This window comes from Syngnathoides biaculeatus, chromosome 8, assembly GCF_019802595.1.
Source record: "Syngnathoides biaculeatus isolate LvHL_M chromosome 8, ASM1980259v1, whole genome shotgun sequence".
NCBI classification, from domain to species: Eukaryota; Metazoa; Chordata; class Actinopteri; order Syngnathiformes; family Syngnathidae; genus Syngnathoides; species Syngnathoides biaculeatus.
Genome location: NC_084647.1, coordinates 19,891,085 through 19,909,576, shown reverse-complemented (window position 1 = coordinate 19,909,576; position 18,492 = coordinate 19,891,085). Strand labels below are relative to the sequence as shown.

At 41.0% G+C, this 18,492-nt stretch overlaps 1 protein-coding gene across 8 annotated transcripts in view; it reads left to right on the top strand.

The window, feature by feature from the left end:
- The window catches only part of LOC133504477 (rap1 GTPase-activating protein 2-like), a 94,763-nt gene that overhangs the window by 44,191 nt on the left and 32,080 nt on the right, over positions 1 to 18,492 (top strand). Inside the window, exon 1 of one of the 8 annotated variants that reach the window (XM_061826723.1) lies at positions 6,078 to 6,718. The exons of 6 other annotated variants lie outside the window; for them this stretch is intronic. In XM_061826723.1, the coding sequence (XP_061682707.1) occupies positions 6,591 to 6,718 (128 nt within the window). In that variant the 5' untranslated portion in view covers positions 6,078 to 6,590. Of the gene's footprint in view, positions 1 to 6,077; positions 6,719 to 18,492 lie in introns of those variants that run through there. One more of the 8 variants, XM_061826725.1, reaches the window with a different exon arrangement.

Sequence of the window (18,492 nt, the reverse complement as noted above, 5' to 3'; positions counted from 1 at the left end):
CTGTGACTTAGTAAAACTCTTCTGGCATAAAAGGGATACAGATCTTCCTTTCTGCTTGGCCTAAGAGCCGAACAGGACAAAAAAAAGGAAGAGTCAGCTGAATGGGAGGAATAAGATCCAAGCCATTAACACCTGTGCCCTGTCATTAATCAGATAGCCCGCTGGCATAATACCCAGCCCAGTGGAAGAGATGCAAGCCACTCACATAAAGACAAGAAAGCTCAGGATGCATGGAGGGTTCTACCCCAAGTCCAACATATCGAGGCTGTACATAAAACCAGCGAGCATCACACGCCCTATCCAGGAAGAAACAACTGGTCTCCATCAATACATCTAGAAGATGGCCACCCAGGGCCGAACTACAACAGAAGCCCAGTAAAGAGAAGGAGATAGATGAGCTGAGATGGAAAGACAAGCCCCTGTTTTGGCATCTATGGGCGGGTATCCATCTTATATTTAATACAGACTAGTGGCCTAGCAGCTATGTATTGCATATGTCGTTTTATTGTCTGGAAGGACCTGCAAAGACATATAAACTTCATTTACATGAAAAGTGACTCGGAAGCTGTAGAGGCCAGTTGGTACTGATGGTCGAGAGTGTAAACTCTTGACCGTCCACTTCCGAATGCTCACATCTTAGTTTCATGTGCCCTGAAACGTTGCCAGGGTATTAGCTCAGTCTGGAGAGACACAGTGAGAATCAAAACTGGATGATCACAAGGAGGCAAGCATGAAGCTTGTTAAAGGAGGAAACATGAAAAGTACTTCAAATTGTGAGCCATAGTCGGAACAAGACATCAAAGCATCAGCAATTGTGATAAATCTGACGGTGTTAATTATTTGGCTTATTATCACAGTGACAGTGTGTGACAAGGCATTGGCTGGTAATTAATGCCATGTTTATGTCAGTTTTCCTCTCACAAAGTGACAAGAAATACACAGTTAAAATGGTCAAGCAATTTACTTTCATACACTGGACCAACTGAAAGATACGCAAGTTAAAAAACAGTATCTCCGAGTAGCTCAGTCTCCAAGCATTCGTTGAAATGATGTTGTACTAGATGTACGTTGCAACAGCAAGTTCTTTTAATGACTTTACGTATCCGTATGAAACATTTAATTTTGCTGTATACTGATGAATGCCTTAAGCTTGACAACGAAACTGTAGTCAAACTGAATGAACATTTGTCATTTTTGTAATTTTATGATATAGGGCGGCAGGACTGTATCCAATTCATGCCCATTTTTATTGTGCTTGTGATGTTGTGTTGTGTGAACAATAAGAATTGTGATGCATATGGCACCACATCCTTCTAACTTGAAGTGATCCACACAAACACAAATAAGCGCACGGAAATTTCAAGCAAAAGAGGAACAGTTTATGATTGCACAGCAGTTTCATGCCATTCATGCGTATTGTCCATCTCCATAAATCATGCTTTGCCAGCGCATGTATGTGAATGTAGATCGTGTGTTACTTCCTTAATATCCCAATGTTGGGTCTGGCGCCTACACTATAAAACAGACATCTGAGAAAGAAAAATAAGAGTACACAGTGAGATGAAATGTACACCATAGTGATGCATTGATGATGTGCATGGATGGTGTTAAAAGGTTTAGATTTAAGCAAATCAGCTATAAATGATTAGTATGGCTTGTTTAATTTAGAAAACTACGTTAAGGCCAGGCAAACTGAAGTCCACTTCTTGTATGAGGCAATAAATCAATTTAAAAAAACTTCCTTAGTCTAATCAAAGAGATTTCGCTCAACAAGTGAAAGTTATTTTTCAATCTGTAGTTTTATTGATCAGATGGTTCTGACATGACAAACAAACTGTTCTTAGGAACTATCGGCCCATTCCCTAACTGGCCTTTGTATTTAAAATGTTACAGATAATTTATGAAAAACAGTCGGTGTGTATATTGAACAGTTTGCTTACTGTGACGATAAATTAGAAGAGAACAGGAACCATTGAAGCTTTAAACCGTGTTAATCTTTAAATGTCAATCCTGAAAAGTGATTTTCTTTTTTATGTGAATGTCCATAATTAGACACATCACATTAATGGTACATTGCATGGATACTATATTTGGTGAAATACGCAAAAGATGACATTTGCAATTGCAATATTTACTTTCAGAGTTTATTTGATTTGCACACATGGCATTTCGGCGTTAATCAGATTTTATGTCCAGTGACTGCCATTTTCAAGTGAACTTTTTATAAATAGTGGCGACTTGATGACGAGCGGCGGCCAACGCTCCCCTTTTCCCATGCACTCGTGAAAAGGAATTCCGCAAGAATTCTCCAACTTGTAATGCGATTCTTGTGTAGTAGATTGAAAAAAAAGGGGGAAGGTGGTGGCGGGGGGGGGGGGGGTTGCATTGGAGAAGGGAGAAAGTGAGCTCTTTATTTGTGTGCGCGTGTGTCTTGGGAATAAGGCAGTTACTCAGCAGCAGTTGTGAAGGTCACTTTAACCAGCCTGCCTCAGCCGGGCCAAGCACTTTCTCTGCAAGTGCGTCTGTGTGCAATTGCATGCCGGTAAGTACAAGTATTGGGTGACATGGCATGGCGTTATGTTTATGTAGCGTGGTGTCAGGGCTGCAAAAAGAGGTGACGTTTGCAGACTGGCATCTGTTTGTTAGGGAGACATTGGAGAGACTGTGAAGTGCCAGAAGAGACTTAACGTACTATTTGAGCAGTCACAAATGTGTGTGTGAGCTATATGCGTGCAGTGTGCACTTAAACTGGCCCCAATGTGCATTCCTGAATTGAATTGAATTGAATTGAAATGAACAAAAAATACAAAGTAGAAAAAAGATCTACCTAATGCTGCTTGGGGTTTGAAAAACTCAATTGCTGAAAAACAACATGGAACATTGCTTGACAGAAACAATTTATTTGGAAAACTAAAGTCAACCAGGCGGCACATTGGCTCATCTCAAAAGCGTTGGCCTCACAGTTCTGAGGTCCAGGTTCAATCCTGGACCAGCGTGTTCTCTGCGTGGGTTTTCTCCGGGCACTCCGGTTTCCTCCCACATACCAAAAACATGCAACATTAATTGGACACTTTAAATTGCCCCTAGGTGTGATGCTGACTGCGTCTGTCTCCATGTGCCCTGCAATTTACTCGCAACCTGTTCAGGGTTAACTCCGCCTCCTGCCTGTTGACAGCTGGCATAGGCTCCAGGACTCCCACGACCCTCGTGAGGATAAGCAGCCAAGAAAATGGATGGATGGAAGTCAACTGCTTTACTCTACATAAAACATATTCCTTTTTTTTAGTATTTGTCATTAATACAGTGTAACCCCAACTCACAAGCATCTGAAGGGAGTCGAACTTCAAGTTTAAATACAGTAACTGTCAAACTGATATAATACATAATCCAGTATATTTACAGGATGTCATATCTGATGAGACTTCAGCATCAAGGAAGTTTTACTTTCATTTTGTCTTTTAGAGTTAACATATTATTCATTAATGGGGTGACCTTTCGTGCTGCTATGGAAAATATTCTTGTAACATTTCTACTTCTGCTTTAACACACTACTCGGTTGTCATTTATCAGTTTTTTATTATTTGAATATAATAAAATGAACAACCTCCTCAGACATTGCCAAAACATTTAGGTTAATTGAGGACTAAAGAGTTGTGAATGTGAATTCTACTGTATGTTTGACAGTTACCTTCATTTCAAGTTAAAACTGAATTGAAGAACACTTTCTGAAATACATTTCCATATTTCAGAAAGAAAGAGATGGGGACAGGTCCTTCGTTAAAACATGCTTCTAGAGATCGTTGTGATCTTTATTCACAAATGGCATTTAGTTGGTTGTATTCACATTTATGTTTCCAGAGGCAATAAGACTAATTTGCATAAAATAGCGTCTCTTTCCGCAAAATGCAAATAGGGTAGGATGAATTGTCGCTCAAACTGCAACATGCTGCTCCTGCAGTGAATTACTCAACTGGGTCCACTGATAAATGTTAAGCTTTGAAATGTTCTTACCAAGACCAAGACTATGCATAACAAATGACAAAGGATTCTGAAAAAGATCACATATATCAATCAAATAAATTAAGTTTATGCATCCTTCATGTTATGCACTTTGTTAAATGAAGCCATATATACATGCTATTATTTCTGACAAAAATAGTGAATGTGTGTTGAGGCATTTTGGTACACCTGAATGTATCATCCAGAAATATTGTCGTGCGTGTGTTTGAAGGAGAAGTGTTGCTAAAGGTGTCTAATTTCCTCTTCATGATGACGCACAATTGGACCCATGTGAAATGTCCCAATTGGCACACATGTGAGCTAGGGAGTGTGTGTGTTTTTGTGCATCTGCAGTTTTTTTTTTTTTTGTTGTTTTTTACAGGTGGTCCCAAGAGTGTGCTTGATATTCCAGTTGAGCCGTATCGCTGTTTGCTCCCGTTTCACGTGGGAAAGGCTCAGATAATTTTAAAATGTGGGACATGGTGACAGTGTTAATCAAACACTCCCCCCCCCCAGTAGCTCCAATAATGCAGTAAACATGTCATTTTTTATAGATTGGCAATCTTTTGTATCCTCAAGGCTAGTCTGTTGCTATGGCGCTGATGAGAGACAAGATATGCAATGCATCAAAAAAGAAACGGGATCTTGTAAGTGTCACATTTGCTTGTTTTCTGGGCTCCATCTATTCCATTCCGTGGCCAGTGTCACACAATTGCTGAAGCATCTCAGCTGCTTACAAGTCTCTCTCTCTTTCTTTCTCTCTTTATTGTGTGTCAAATGACTCAGGCAATCCGTTTAAGCAATCCAACAAAATTCACCTCTTCATTATCGCTCCTGCTCTCCACACCAGAAACCAGACGCGCAACTTGAGTCACTGAGTATATGTTATTTTTTTTGTCTTTCCTGTTTTATATGTTCTGTCTGGTTTCGTATGCATGTCCTTCTCTATCTAGTCTTTTGAAGGGAAAGTGTTGCCACTAGTATAAAATGTACATTATGTAGTTGTGTGTGGTTTTGGAAAAATAAAAAAGGACAGATTAGCAGAAGTCCAAAGTCACACTACAATGCTCTGTTCAACATGCAGTACACTGAAAAGTAACTGACAAGCCTTCTTTTGGCTCTTTTCCATAGCTTTCCAGATAATGGATGCTTTTGCACAAAAGCAAACTAACAAACATAATCAAACCAGTGGGAGTGAAAATGTGAACTCCTGGTCAAATATTTGCAATTTTATATTTACATATCAAAACCAGTACTGATTAAACACTTTGGTTCAAGATAAGGTCAGTGGCTATGTACAGGAACGTTTGAAAAATGGATAGATGATTACAATCATAAGAAGGCATAAATAAACCTGTCTCAAAAGCCTCACAGTGCTGTTTTGGGAGTAATTTCCTTTGTGTCTGTACGACTTCCCGTTTCTGTCTTTGTTTGAATGATGGATCAAAAATGAGGAATTGAAAGTATTTATTTGTTCAGAAACGATAGTCGTTTAAAATTACAGGAGGGAAAGAATAGCATCAGTAATAACTTGGGAGATCTGAATAATAGCCGGTAAACAAATGAATTCTATGTCTTTGTCCCGTTTATTGTTTTAACCTGCTTTTATTTTGCGAAGCAACATTACAGTTTTGATGTCCTTGGCAACGGCACGGCAGGCAATAGGCTGATAAGCTCGTGCACACTGGGTTCACACGGTGGGGCGGAGAACCATTCCATGTCCAGATTTCTCATGTCGTGCAAGATTCAAATTGTTTGCACAACTGTATTTATTGAACTTGAACCACACAACCTACATCGCTAACGTGCGCACGTCGGTTCGAACTTCAGGTCAAGGTAAATGTCACATCAGTGAAAGCCATGTCCTCCAGAATGATAGAAAACGTGAAAACAAGTATGTGCGTGTGAGAGTGTGGACATGGAGGGATTAAAAAAAAATTGCCAAAAAAAAGGTAAAACAAGGGGAGAGATGGAGGGGAGGTCCTCTATGAGGAAGGAGGAGAAGTGGGCGGTACTTGCTCCAACACCAGCCTATCAGGAATAAAAGGACAAGGCATAGAGGACAGCAAGTCGGGAGCTAAAGCGGCAGTACTCACAGAGGGAGAGGAAGGCGAGCATGTTGGTGAATGAGGAAGTGGAGAGGAGAGGAGAGGAGTCAGAGGACGACAGAGAGATGCGATACCACACGTCCTGAAGAGGGAGGCTGCCTGCTGCAAAACTCTTTGTTCTCTCATTAAACGACACGCTGTGTTCTGGGAGATCAACGCATTGATGCATTGCAGGAGCTGGGAATGCAGGCAGTTCACCTTGGACTGAAGTCCAGGGGCCAAGAGTACCAACTTGGACCATTTGGGATTACCACCACTTAAGTAGCCCGCCTCAGAGAGCAGCATCAAAGTGGACAGCTGTTCAAACAAAAACTGGACAGCCTCAGTTGTCTCGTACAAACTTAGCCTACGTCTCCGAAAAAGACATTCTCTGAAGATTTTAAGGTTTTGACTTCACTCGAGCCGTCCGATTCGCCCAGTAGTCCTGGAACCAGCGTGACCTTGGACCACCTGTCACCTGAATCCACCCTGGAGGCGCCCAGCATGTCTCAGTCCGGAGGGCGCTTGCAAAACAAAAAAGCCGGCATTCGGGCTGCAGTGATCTTGATTGGACTCCTGCACAAGTCTCGCAAAGCCAAGGAAAAGGAGAAGGAGAAAGAAGAGTGTGAAGGGTGGGTGAAGTTCATTGTCTGACGACACTGGAAGGCTGTGCGGATAGTTTATATGAGTATAGCACTGGTGGCTGCCTGCCAAAACAGGAAGACATACACACGCACCAGTCCAGCGTCGGGAACGCTTGTGAGGAAAAGTTTATGCGACGTCACCACGTTTGTGTGTTCTGTTTGGTTCAGTGGATTTGTACTTACAGTTTTATTATTGGTGCACTTTTTATTGAAGTACGCCATTGTGTAGTGCGTTGGAGAGGGCGTGTGCGTGTGTCTAGTGTACACTTGAGTGCATTTGGGTCAGTGGAAATAAAAATGGGGAAAAAGATGGAGAGGAACAGCAGCAACAGAGTTAAGAGTGAACAAAGGTCCACATTGAGTGGTTTTGAAGAGCAAACATTCGGTACCGGTAGAGTGCATTGAGAGAAGGGAAGAAAGACATTAGGCAAGCTGTAAAAAGAGCAACGTGGGAAAAATAAAGAGGTTGTGCCTGGCTCAATGAAAAGGCCTGTTGAGCGTTGGAAGGTTCGCATCTATTTGTGGACTGTATATCTCCTTCTTGACTCAAGCCTCTTGAACGGCCACTTGTTGTATTGATTATGTACCAATCTCTAATTATTTTATTTGGCTTTTTAACCACAATCTGAACACGTGCTTGGCTCTTTGCTAACTCGCTCCAGGTGAGCGCTAGGCTTTACTACCATGAACTCGAGCGATAGTAACAGCTGGTCTTGAATAATGATAAAAGCCCCAAATGGAGCGAGCCGACATCTGCCGTCCATTCCGACCAACTATGTAAACACCGAGCTCCTCCGGTAAATGAACTGTTTTGCACTTATTATCTTAATGTGCACCGCTTCTAGCCACAGAGCAGCATACCACCTGTTCACAAACGGTCAACATATGGACCGCCTCACATGTACAAGTGAGGTGGAGTTTGACATGGCGTGGGTTTAAGTTTGGATATTTAGTCTCCCTCTTTGGAAAAAAAAAGAAACAAAGCAGTTAAGTCTGGATTTTGTCGTGTTTGTGAAAAGATCACTCTATTAGAATGAAAAGACATTGACTTGCATTTAAATAGACGTGGTCAAAATGCAATCAAAATGTTTGTATGTTTAAATGGCCTCTGGGTGTTTCTGTTATTGTGTGTGGAGTAGTGTGAGTAAATGTAAAATAAACCCCTGAACACTGCTGAATTAACAATTCCACAAATTGCGTAATTGTGTCAGACACCCTGGAGCCTCTAAAAGCTTCAAATTCATTCAGCTGTTATTCATTTATTGTCATTTAAGGGCAACTACCTGAAAGGATGACATTCAGTTGAAAAAAATAAAAAACAAATACTATTTACATGCCAGGCCACTATTTGGTGACACCACTTTGCTCATGGCAACTTCTTTTCCGGGATCTTTATCTGAACCTATCATAGTTTCTGTGGGTTTTCTCCGGGCACTCCAGTTTCCTCCCACAACCCAAAGAATTGCATTATATGGGGAGTTTAAATTGCCCTTAGGTGTGATTGCCAGTGCAAATGCTTGTTTTTCTCAATGTGCCCTGTGATTTACTGGCAACTAGTTCAGGGTGTACTTGGTCTCCAGTTGGGAGATAGGTGGGATAGGCTCGTGACTCTCATGAGAATAAGCAGCTCGGAAAATGGATGAATGTGTATATATATATATATATACACAACAACAGTGTGTGGCAAGGCTGGTGAGCAGCACAAAAAGGAGGTACTAGGCTGTCGTGGTTTTAAACGGTTCTTCCACACGCTCTAGAGCTCGTGCACGTGACCGCCATATTGCCGGTCAAACAGAGTCGCTTGACATTGTGGGAGACATTGAACCGGAGGAAAATGTTTACAATACCCGAGACCTGTTGTGTTGTTGGTTGTCACAACAGACGAGACAGATATTCAAAGAGATCATTCTATGGAATACCATCTGAAAAAAACTGAAAATATCGATGGATTTCAGCAATTAAACATGATGGATGGTGCCCAACCAATATACACACACACGCTTGTGTAGCGATCAGTTTATTTCGCGTAGGAATTATTCTTCTCAATCTGAAGTTACCAAAATGTATTTATGATGCCAAGTTGGCACATTTGAGAACATTGCGTATTAAAAAACAAAACAAAAAAGTCTGTTGCAGAGTTTTACGGAGGTTAACTGTGGCCCCAATCGCTTCCATGTACGTTCCGTGGAGATAAGTCGATCGATGGATTCTGGCAAAGGTTAGCGTGTGGCCGAACACTTCTATGTTCACGACCCATCAACCGTCGTATTTTTTTCAGTCATACTTAATGAATGCGAGTTTGTGTAAAACCAGGGGTCATTTATTTAAATATTGGTATTTGTATTGTATACTAGCTGAAAAGATTGATGGATTCCAGCAAAGGTTAACGTGTTGCCAAACACACTTCTGCGTTCACGAGCCATCAACCGTTACTATGTGGGATTTATTTCTGATGAGAACAGATCCAGCAACGAAGTATATGGCTGCCTCCAGACTTTTCTATGCTTTAAAAATTTTCCTTGTAAATCTCGACGACTTACTCACCAGATGCACGTGTATATCCAGTTGTCCAAGACAAGCGGAAGCGAATTAACAGTCCAATTTCTTATCGGCGAAAACATAGACTTCGGCATTAAGTACGGGTCCTCTATGCCACGTTTATCTAATTTTTCCACGTATCTTCATTTATTTTCATCTTCTAAACGTCTTATGGTATTGGACAAGACTCTGGGCGTCTTGCTATAGGACATATTTTCGTTTCGTCGCCAACCAATTTAGCATTGAACAATGCTTTGCTAGACCGGCAATATGGCAAGGTAAACAAAAGTCACATGATTTTATGATGTAGGTGCACGACCTCTATACCGAAGCTACTGATAATTAAAAAAAAAAAATTGTTGAATTGCCAATATGGCTTCTTTCTTAAAACTTCAACCCTCCAATCCGCCCCAAAACAAACAACAATCAGTGGCTGCAGCAAAATCAGCTGCTTGGTTTTGGTAGAGGAGATTTGTCATATTTTTCACAAATGGCCATAGCCCACGTCCTCAGCTGGGTTGCTCATCCTACGAAGGCATATTCATCACAAATATGGCACCCTTTAAAGGGATAAAAAAATAATAATAAGGCTTTCCAACCACATTTACTATATAGCCAAGAGGCATTGTTAGAACAAAGAAATAATCAAACATCACAATTTCCTTACATTGCGGTTTACTTGCTGCCAAGGAGAACTCATCAGGTTTGCTTAGACTTATGGAAAATTGGAATTTTCCAGTCCAGCCCACAGAACTGCTTGAATGGCAAACGGAACCCGTGCCCTTCGAAAGACTTCAAAACAGCACTAAGAATCATAAAATAACTGCTGCTATTCAATATAAAATACATATTGGAATGAAAGACGAGTGTTTCCATGGGCCAGTGTTTTATGGCTTTTGGGTGTTTTTCTTTTTGCTCCGAAGAAAATGGCGACGATCTATTCCGTGTCAGGACAGTTGAAATAGTCTGAAGAAGTCCTCTAAAAACATCGCACGTCTGTCATTTCTATTGCTGGGGTGCTGTCACATAAGAATCCAGACGCAATTTTAGACCGTTTTAACACGCAGTTGTTCTGTGCATGAATGCACCCATTTCAGTCTTTTATTTTGCCGCTCGTCTTTCTGTCTGTGGGAGAATTATTACACCTGAAATGTCTTTTGTTTTCTTTTGTTTTTGTTAGTGATGTGATGCTACCCCCTCACACTGTGATTATATTATGTTGGTGGATGAGAACAAGCCTTCTATGAAATGATGGCCCAGCACATGTTGTATGCAAATATGCCATCCACCTCACTCAGTCCAATGTGTACGTTGTTCTCTCCCCACCTGAATCTTTCCTGGTTGGGGTGCGACACGTATTTGCTCGTCATTAAGTTCAACAGCGTGGGGCCAGCTGCTTGTATCTGAATGTGTATATTACTCTCCATGCCTCAATATCCTCCTTTGTCGATTCCTGCTCTGATGCAACTTGTTTGTATTTATGTGTGTGTGTTTACAGTTTGTGTGTACAAGTTGTTCATCTGTTCTAAGTAAGTGAAGCCACATGTTGTCGAAACCAATGTTGGTGGGAAAAAAAGTCTTTGCATTTTGGGGGGCACATATTCCTCTTGGCTTGGGTTTAAAGCTTCAGTCAGTGACAATTGACCCCTCCGTACAGGGCACTTAACCACGCCTCCTGAAGTTACGTCACCCCACGTGTGCTAACCTCAGACAAACAATTAGCAAAAATGGCGGCGCAGGAAGAAAAGACTAGAGTGAAATTGTCCGATTTACCAGCTGATTTCTCACTCACATTCTTAGCGAATAGTGAAATATCGTTGAAAAGCAGACAGCAGGGCTTCAAGTATTTCAGCGAGGGGTATTTCAATGGTATTTCCATGCATATTGACGGAGAAACCATTGATATTAGTGCGAGTCAGAGGAAGACCGAGAAGCCACATAATAATAATATTATAATCCAAAGACAGTTTCCTATTTTCGTGTTACCTATCACACTTGTGTGCAGAATCTGTATGTGTATCTGTATAGCCGTTTGTGAACCGCCGTATGAAGGAAAAGAAGAAGGCGAGGCTTGATTTACGAGTTGTTTCTCTCGTTTTCTTTGTGTAACGTCACGCGCTCCCCTCAATAATTATTCTTGAATTAGTGCCGAACCTACGTAAGTCCCGACCGAGTACGACAATCACTACTTTAGTGTCCTCAAACATCCTTCCTTCAGTCTTGGTGTCTTGGTGCACGTCGAAGGCTTTTAGGACTGCTAGTCCGGTTTAGCTTAGCTAATTAGCCACGAACAAAGGGACACATTTGTGCAGTCAGATCATCGCAAAATATCGCTCAACACAGATCAAGTGTGTCAATTATTCACACGTAGCTATGTCATGCAAGCGAAGAACTGTTAATTCATTTAGATGAGACATGTATTGAAAATCAAATATAGGGCTTACCTTCGTGCAAACATATCTGTTCCGGTTGATGGATTCAGTTGATGATGCGGTCTTTCACAAAGTTTGATCCATCGAAGACATTTTTCGTACTGGGTCTTCGGTTTTGGAAAGGGTACGAATTGAACTCCACCAACTAGCCTTTCAGGATACATGTCGTCACTATTATAAAGTCCGTGACTACACCTCTTAACCATATCTATTGTTAAAGAACACAAATACGCGATAAAACGCTAACAAAAGCTATACTAGACCATGCAACATTGTCTGAGGGAAGGGGCGTGGTTTATGCAGATCTTTGGCCTCCGATTGGTCAGCGACGCGGATGACGCAATTTCTATGGAGGGGTCAATTGAGCCTTAAGGAAGACCAATTATGCATTTATTGTCACACCTTAAAAGTATATATATATATATATATATATATATATATATATATATATATATATATTTAATAATAAGTAATATAATAATAATATTATAATATATAAATAATATAGATAATATAAAAACTATATAATATAATGAATTTATCATTCATAATTCATTCATAAATAATAATAAAATAAATAAATAAATTATATACATCTTCTTCTTCTTTTCCTTTCGGCTTGCCCGTTAGGGGTCGCCACAGCGTGTCATCTTTTGCCATCTTAGCCTATCTCCTGCATCTTCCTCTCTAACCCCAACTGCCCTCATGTCTTCCCTCACCACATCCATAAACCTTCTCTTTGGTCTTCCTCTCGCTCTTTTGCCTGGGAGCTCCATCCTCAGCATCCTTCTACCAATATACTCACTCTCTCGCCTCTGAACATGTCCAAACCATCGAAGTCTGCTCTCTCGAATCTTGTCTCAAAAACATCCAGCTTTGGCTGTCCCTCTAATGAGCTCATTTCTAATCCTATCCAACCTGCTCACTCCAAGCGAGAACCTCAACATCTTCATTTCTGCCACCTCCAGTTCAGCTTCCTGTTGTTTCTTCAGTGCCACTGTCTCTAATCCGTACATCATGGCCGGCCTCACCACTGTTTTGTAAACTTTGCCCTTCATCCTAGCAGACACTCTTCTGTCACATAACACACCAGACACCTTTCGCCAGCTGTTTCCAACCTGCTTGGACCCGTTTCTTCACTTCCTGACCACACTCTCCATTGCTCTGTATTGTTGACCCCAAGTATTTGAAGTCGTCCACCCTCGCTATCTCTTATCCCTGTAGCCTCACTCTCCCCCTCTACTTTTCTCATTCACGCACATATATTCTGTTTTACTTCGGCTAATCTTCATTCCTCTCCTTTCCAGTGCATGTCTCCATCTTTCCAATTGTTCCTCTGCATGCTCCTGCTTTCACTGCATATGACAATATCATCTGCGAACATCATGGTCCAAGGGGATTCCAGTCTAACCTCATCTGTCAGCCTATCCATTACCACTGCAAACAGGAAGGGGCTCAGAGCTGATCCCTGATGCAGTCCCACCTCCACCTTAAATTCCTCTGTCACACCTAAGGCAACCTCACCATTGTTCTGCTGCCATCATACATGTCCTGTACTGTTTTAACATACTTCTCTGCCACACCAGACTTACGCATGCAGTACCACAGTTCCTCTCTTGGTACTCTGTCATAGGCTTTCTCTAGATCCACAAAGACGCAATGTAGCTCCTTCTGACCTTCTCTGTACTTTTCCACGAGCATCTCAAGGCAAATAATGCATCTGTGGTACTCTTTCTAGGCATGAAACCATACTGTTGCTCGCAGATACTTACTTCTGTCCTGAGTCTAGCCTCCACTACTCTTTCCCATAACTTCATTGTGTGGCTCATCAACTTTATTCCTCTATAGTTCCCACAGCTCTGAACATCCCCTTTGTTCTTAAAAATGGGAACTAGAAAACTTTTCCGCCATTCTTCAGGCATCTTTTCGCCCGCTAGTATTCTGTTGAATAAGTTGGTCAAAAACTCCACAGCCATCTCTCCAAATTGCTTCCATACCTCTACCGGTATGTCATCAGGACCACCTGCCTTTCCAGTTTTCATCCTTTGTAGTGCTTTTCTGACTTCCCCCTTAGTAATCATTTCCACTTCCTGGTCCTTCACTCTTGCCTCTTCAACTCTTCCTTCTCTCTCATTTTCTTCATTCATCAACTTCTCAAAGTATTCTTTCCATCTATTTAGTACACTACTGGCACCAGTCAACACATTTCCATCTCTATCCTTAATCACCCTCACCTGCTGCACATCCTTCCCATCTCTATCCCTCTGTCTGGCCAACCTGTAGAGATCCTTTTCTCCTTCTTTCGTGTCCAACCTGGTGTACATGTCTTCATATGCCTCTTGTTTAGCCTTTGCCACCTCTACCTTTGCCCTACGTCGCATCTCGATGTACTCCTTTCGCCTCTCCTCAGTCCTCTCAGTATCCCAATTCTTCTTCGCTAATCTCTTTCCTTGTATGACTCCCTGTATTTTGGGGTTCCACCACCAAGTCTCCTTCTCCCCTTTCCTACCAGATGACACACCAAGTACTCTCCTGCCTGTCTCTCTGATCACCTTGGCTGTCGTCGTCCAGTCTTCCGGGAGCTTCGGTTGTCCATCGAGAGCCTGTCTCACCTCTTTCCGGAAGGCTGCACAACATTCTTCCTTTTTCAGCTTCCACCACATGGTTCTCTGCTCTACCTTTGTCTTCTTAATCTTCCTACCCCACCCAGAATCATCCTACATACTACCATCCTATGCTGTCGAGCTACACTCTCCCCTACCACTACTTTACAGTCAGTAACCTCCTTCAGATTACATCGTCTGCACAAAATATAATCTACCTGCGTGGTTCTACCTCCGCTCTTGTAGGTCACTATATGTTCCTCCCTCTTCTGGAAATAAGTGTTCACTACAGCCATCTCCATCCTTTTTGCAAAGTCCACCACCATCTGCCCTTCAAAGTTCCTTTCCTGGATGCCGTACTTACCCATCACTTCTTCATCGCCCCTGTTTCCTTTACCAATATGTCCATTACAATCTGCACCAATCACAACTCTCTCGCTGTCTGGGATGCTCAGAACTACTTCATCTAGTTCCTTCCAGAATTTCTCTTTCAACTCTAGGTCACATCCTACCTGTGGTGCATAGCCGCTAACCACATTATACATAACACCCCTCATTTCAAATTTTAGTCTCATCACTCGATCTGATACTCTTTTCACCTCCAAGACATTCTTAGCCAGCTCTTCCTTTAAAATAACCCCTACTCCATTTCTCTTCCCATCTACTCCGTGGTAGAATAATTTAAACCCTGCTCCCAAACTTCTAGCCTTACTACCTTTCCACCTGCTCTCTTGGATGCACAGAATATCAACCTTTCTCCTAATCATCATGTCAACCAACTCCTGTGCTTTTCCTGTCATAGTCCCAACATTCAAAGTCCCTACACTCAGTTGTAGGCTCTGTGCATTCCTCTTTTTCTTCTGACGCTGGATCCGGTTTCCTCCTCTTCTTTGTCTTCGACCCACAGTAGCTGAATTCCACCGACGCCCTGCAGGTTAGCAGTTGCCGGGGGCGAGCGTTGTTAAACCCGGGCCACGACCGATCCGGTATGGGATTCTTTAGATGAACGCTCATATTTGTTTGGCACAGTTTTTACGCCGGATGCCCTTCCTGACGCAACCCTCTGCATTATCCGGGCTTGGGACCGGCCTACAGATTGCACTGGTTTGTGCCCCCATAGGGCTGCATTAAATAAATTATATACATGAATTATTTATATATTATAATATTATGTTTGTTATGATTATAAAGTATATAAATTTATTACTTATGTTATAATAATAATGTATTGTTTTTATTATTTATTATTTTGATATTGTAATATTTATATTACATTATTTATTATTATATAAATTTATATATAATATAATTCAAAGAATCTACAGAAACAACAAAAATTGATATATCTGCTTTTGGGTCTGAACTCTTCAATTTCATATAGGAAATGTCTACTAGCTCAATGTTAACATAAAGCAAAAACCCATAGATGGGGTAAAGGAAAGATGTTACAGTGATTATAAACAGGAGTGCATATAAGTGATGTTCAAGCACACTGAAAATAATAAATATGCACAAAATCTAGCTGAGCCAAAATTGCCTTAGTTCAATTAGGATTCTCTGCACTTTAACTGATCAAAACCCACACAAAGCTTGAGCAGTTTAGGAATATTAGATATCGGGTCCTACAAGGTAATATTTTCATATTAAAAAAAAAAAAAAAGTCAGAAAATTTGCCCCCCAGCATGCAGGCAGGACTCATACTATTGTAAATCATGCAAATTGTTAAGATCTGTCAATGTTAACATGGTAAGCAATAATATTCGGAAGTGTGTCACTTTCAGACAGATCTGTCCACCTTCTTATAGCAAAGATAACGTGACTGTAAGATTACATAAGAGTCCATAAAACCCCAAGTCGGACTTCCGCTAGGTATTTATCTGTCTCCTTTTCCATGTATCTCGGTGGTAGTATGCGCTACGTCCAGGTGCTCTCTTCTACTTGTGGAAGCGGAGCCCAGAATGTTGAAAAAAGTGAGCACCCAAGACAATGAAATCAGGTTTGAGGTTGTTTAACCAACGTCAAGAAATTGACCGAGTAAGAGCTGTGTATCGAAATTGAATGCTATTACGTACCAGTAATATCTGTGAAACCCAGTAAACTTGAGTGCAGTGCTGGATTGGTTAATTCAGCCATACTCTCGAGTCCATTTGTTTACAAACATTAAAAAGTAATATTTCCAATTTCATGTTAAAGTGATGAGGATGCATCAACTGCTTGAGAGCTTTTTAAAACTGAAGGCCCAACCCATACTCTTTTCCTTTTCCTTTCTCTTCCTTAAACAGTTATTTATCCAATTTCCAAGATATTTATTATTTCACGTCTTCTTCTTCTTCTTTCGGCTTGTCCCTTTCGGGGTCGCCACAGCGCGTCTAAAGATGTAATAAAACATCTTACTGAAATGTAAGCTCTTTCAGTTTCTTGCAGTATATCTTTCTGTTTACGGTATCGAGTAAACTCCGAAGTTAATCCTCCTTGCTGGAAGGCCTGAGAGGAAAATGCATTAAGAGAGTGGAAATGTGTTCTGCAGTGCAAAGTTTAATTCAATATTACGTAGCGCATACTGTTCTTTTGCTATCTGTGTTTCTTCCCGTCTTACTTAAAGGTACAAAGGGCAATGTTATTGTGTGCAAGCTTTTATCTTTGGCAAAGATAATAGCAACAAAACATTCTCTTTGAAATGCAGCATCCCCAGGAAAGTTTAAGAAACAACTAAATATTTAGAATATTGATCACTTGTAAAGTGATGGTAAAAAAAAATGAATTAACACACTGTTTCTAGTTTAGGCACCTTGGTGGATCAGCTGGTAAAAGCATTTTCCTTACAGTTCTGAGGTCCCGGGTTCAATCCCAGACCCGCCGGTGTAGAGTTTGCATGTTCTCTGCGTGGGTTTTCTCCAGGCAGTCCGGTTTCCTCCTACATTCCAAAAAATGCAACATTAATTGGACACTCTAATTGCCCCTAGGTGTGATTGTGAGTGCGGCTGTTTGTCTCTCTGTGCCCTGCCATTGGCTAGCAACCACTTCAGGGTGTACCCCGCCTCCTGCCCCATTGACAGCCGGCATAGACTCCGGCGCTCCCCGCAACCCTTGTGAGGATAAGCAGCAAAGAAAAGAAATGGATGGATGGAAGTTTCTAGTCTATTAATAGGAAAAAAATCATGTGTGCAAAGAATTAGGAAACTTTTAGTTCTGTCCAGTGTCTAAAAATGGCTTGACTGCCTCTCTAAATCCCAAAGACGAAAACATTTTCACAGCTAAATCAAAAACTACTGAAGGCAAGTGTTATAGGAACTTTCTGTTTCATGGTTCTCATGACTAGTAAAAGAGTCATTAAAAAACTATTAGTTCTCCCAATTTGTACGAGCTCAAGCAAAACAGGATTGAAAGGAGCAGGGTGTCAAACATGATCAGTACTCGCATGTACTGCATGTTACATCTTTACTGGTCTTCTTTGTTTTCCTTTTTAGCGTAAATATCTAATCTTGACGGAAAGCCCGCCAAATACTGCAACCATAATCCCAAGTACTTGGTTCAATATTGATACAGTGTATTATACTTTTGTATGATAGCTACATTTATCTCTGATTTTAGCCATACAAAGTACAAGTGCAAAATCTTTTATGCACTTAACTACTACCATACTATATTAAAAAGATGCATAATTATGCACGTAATCATTAAATCAATACATATTCTGGCTTTTGTAAAGCCAGACAGTTCTGATTGTATCTCAGTGTATTAGCATTTTCTTTTTGTTTGACGAATAGATGTATGAAGCTTGTCTGGACACTTTTGTTTGCTTGTCCCTGCAGGATGATTTATTGTGTCTGGTTTTGTTAAACCCTGACAGCACCCAAAAAAAAAAAATCTCAGAAAAGACTCATTCCTTTCAAGCAAATTTCTTCCCAGTTCCATAACTTTCAAAGAGATTTCACACTGATTTCATTAAACTCAAAACACAGCAAGCCAATAGAAATCAATTGGAAGTCCCTTGTCATGGAGATGTTTAAATATAAACAGATGTTTCAAAATTTAGAAGCAAATCAATAGCAGTAGATGGAGAGCATAGTCCACTTGCTATTTTTCACTTTGTATCTATAAAGAAAACTTCACAGTAATCAACAACAGAATTCTAAACTCTTCCAGTCAGACAGTAATCATGTGGTTCTAAGAACAACAACTGAGGCAA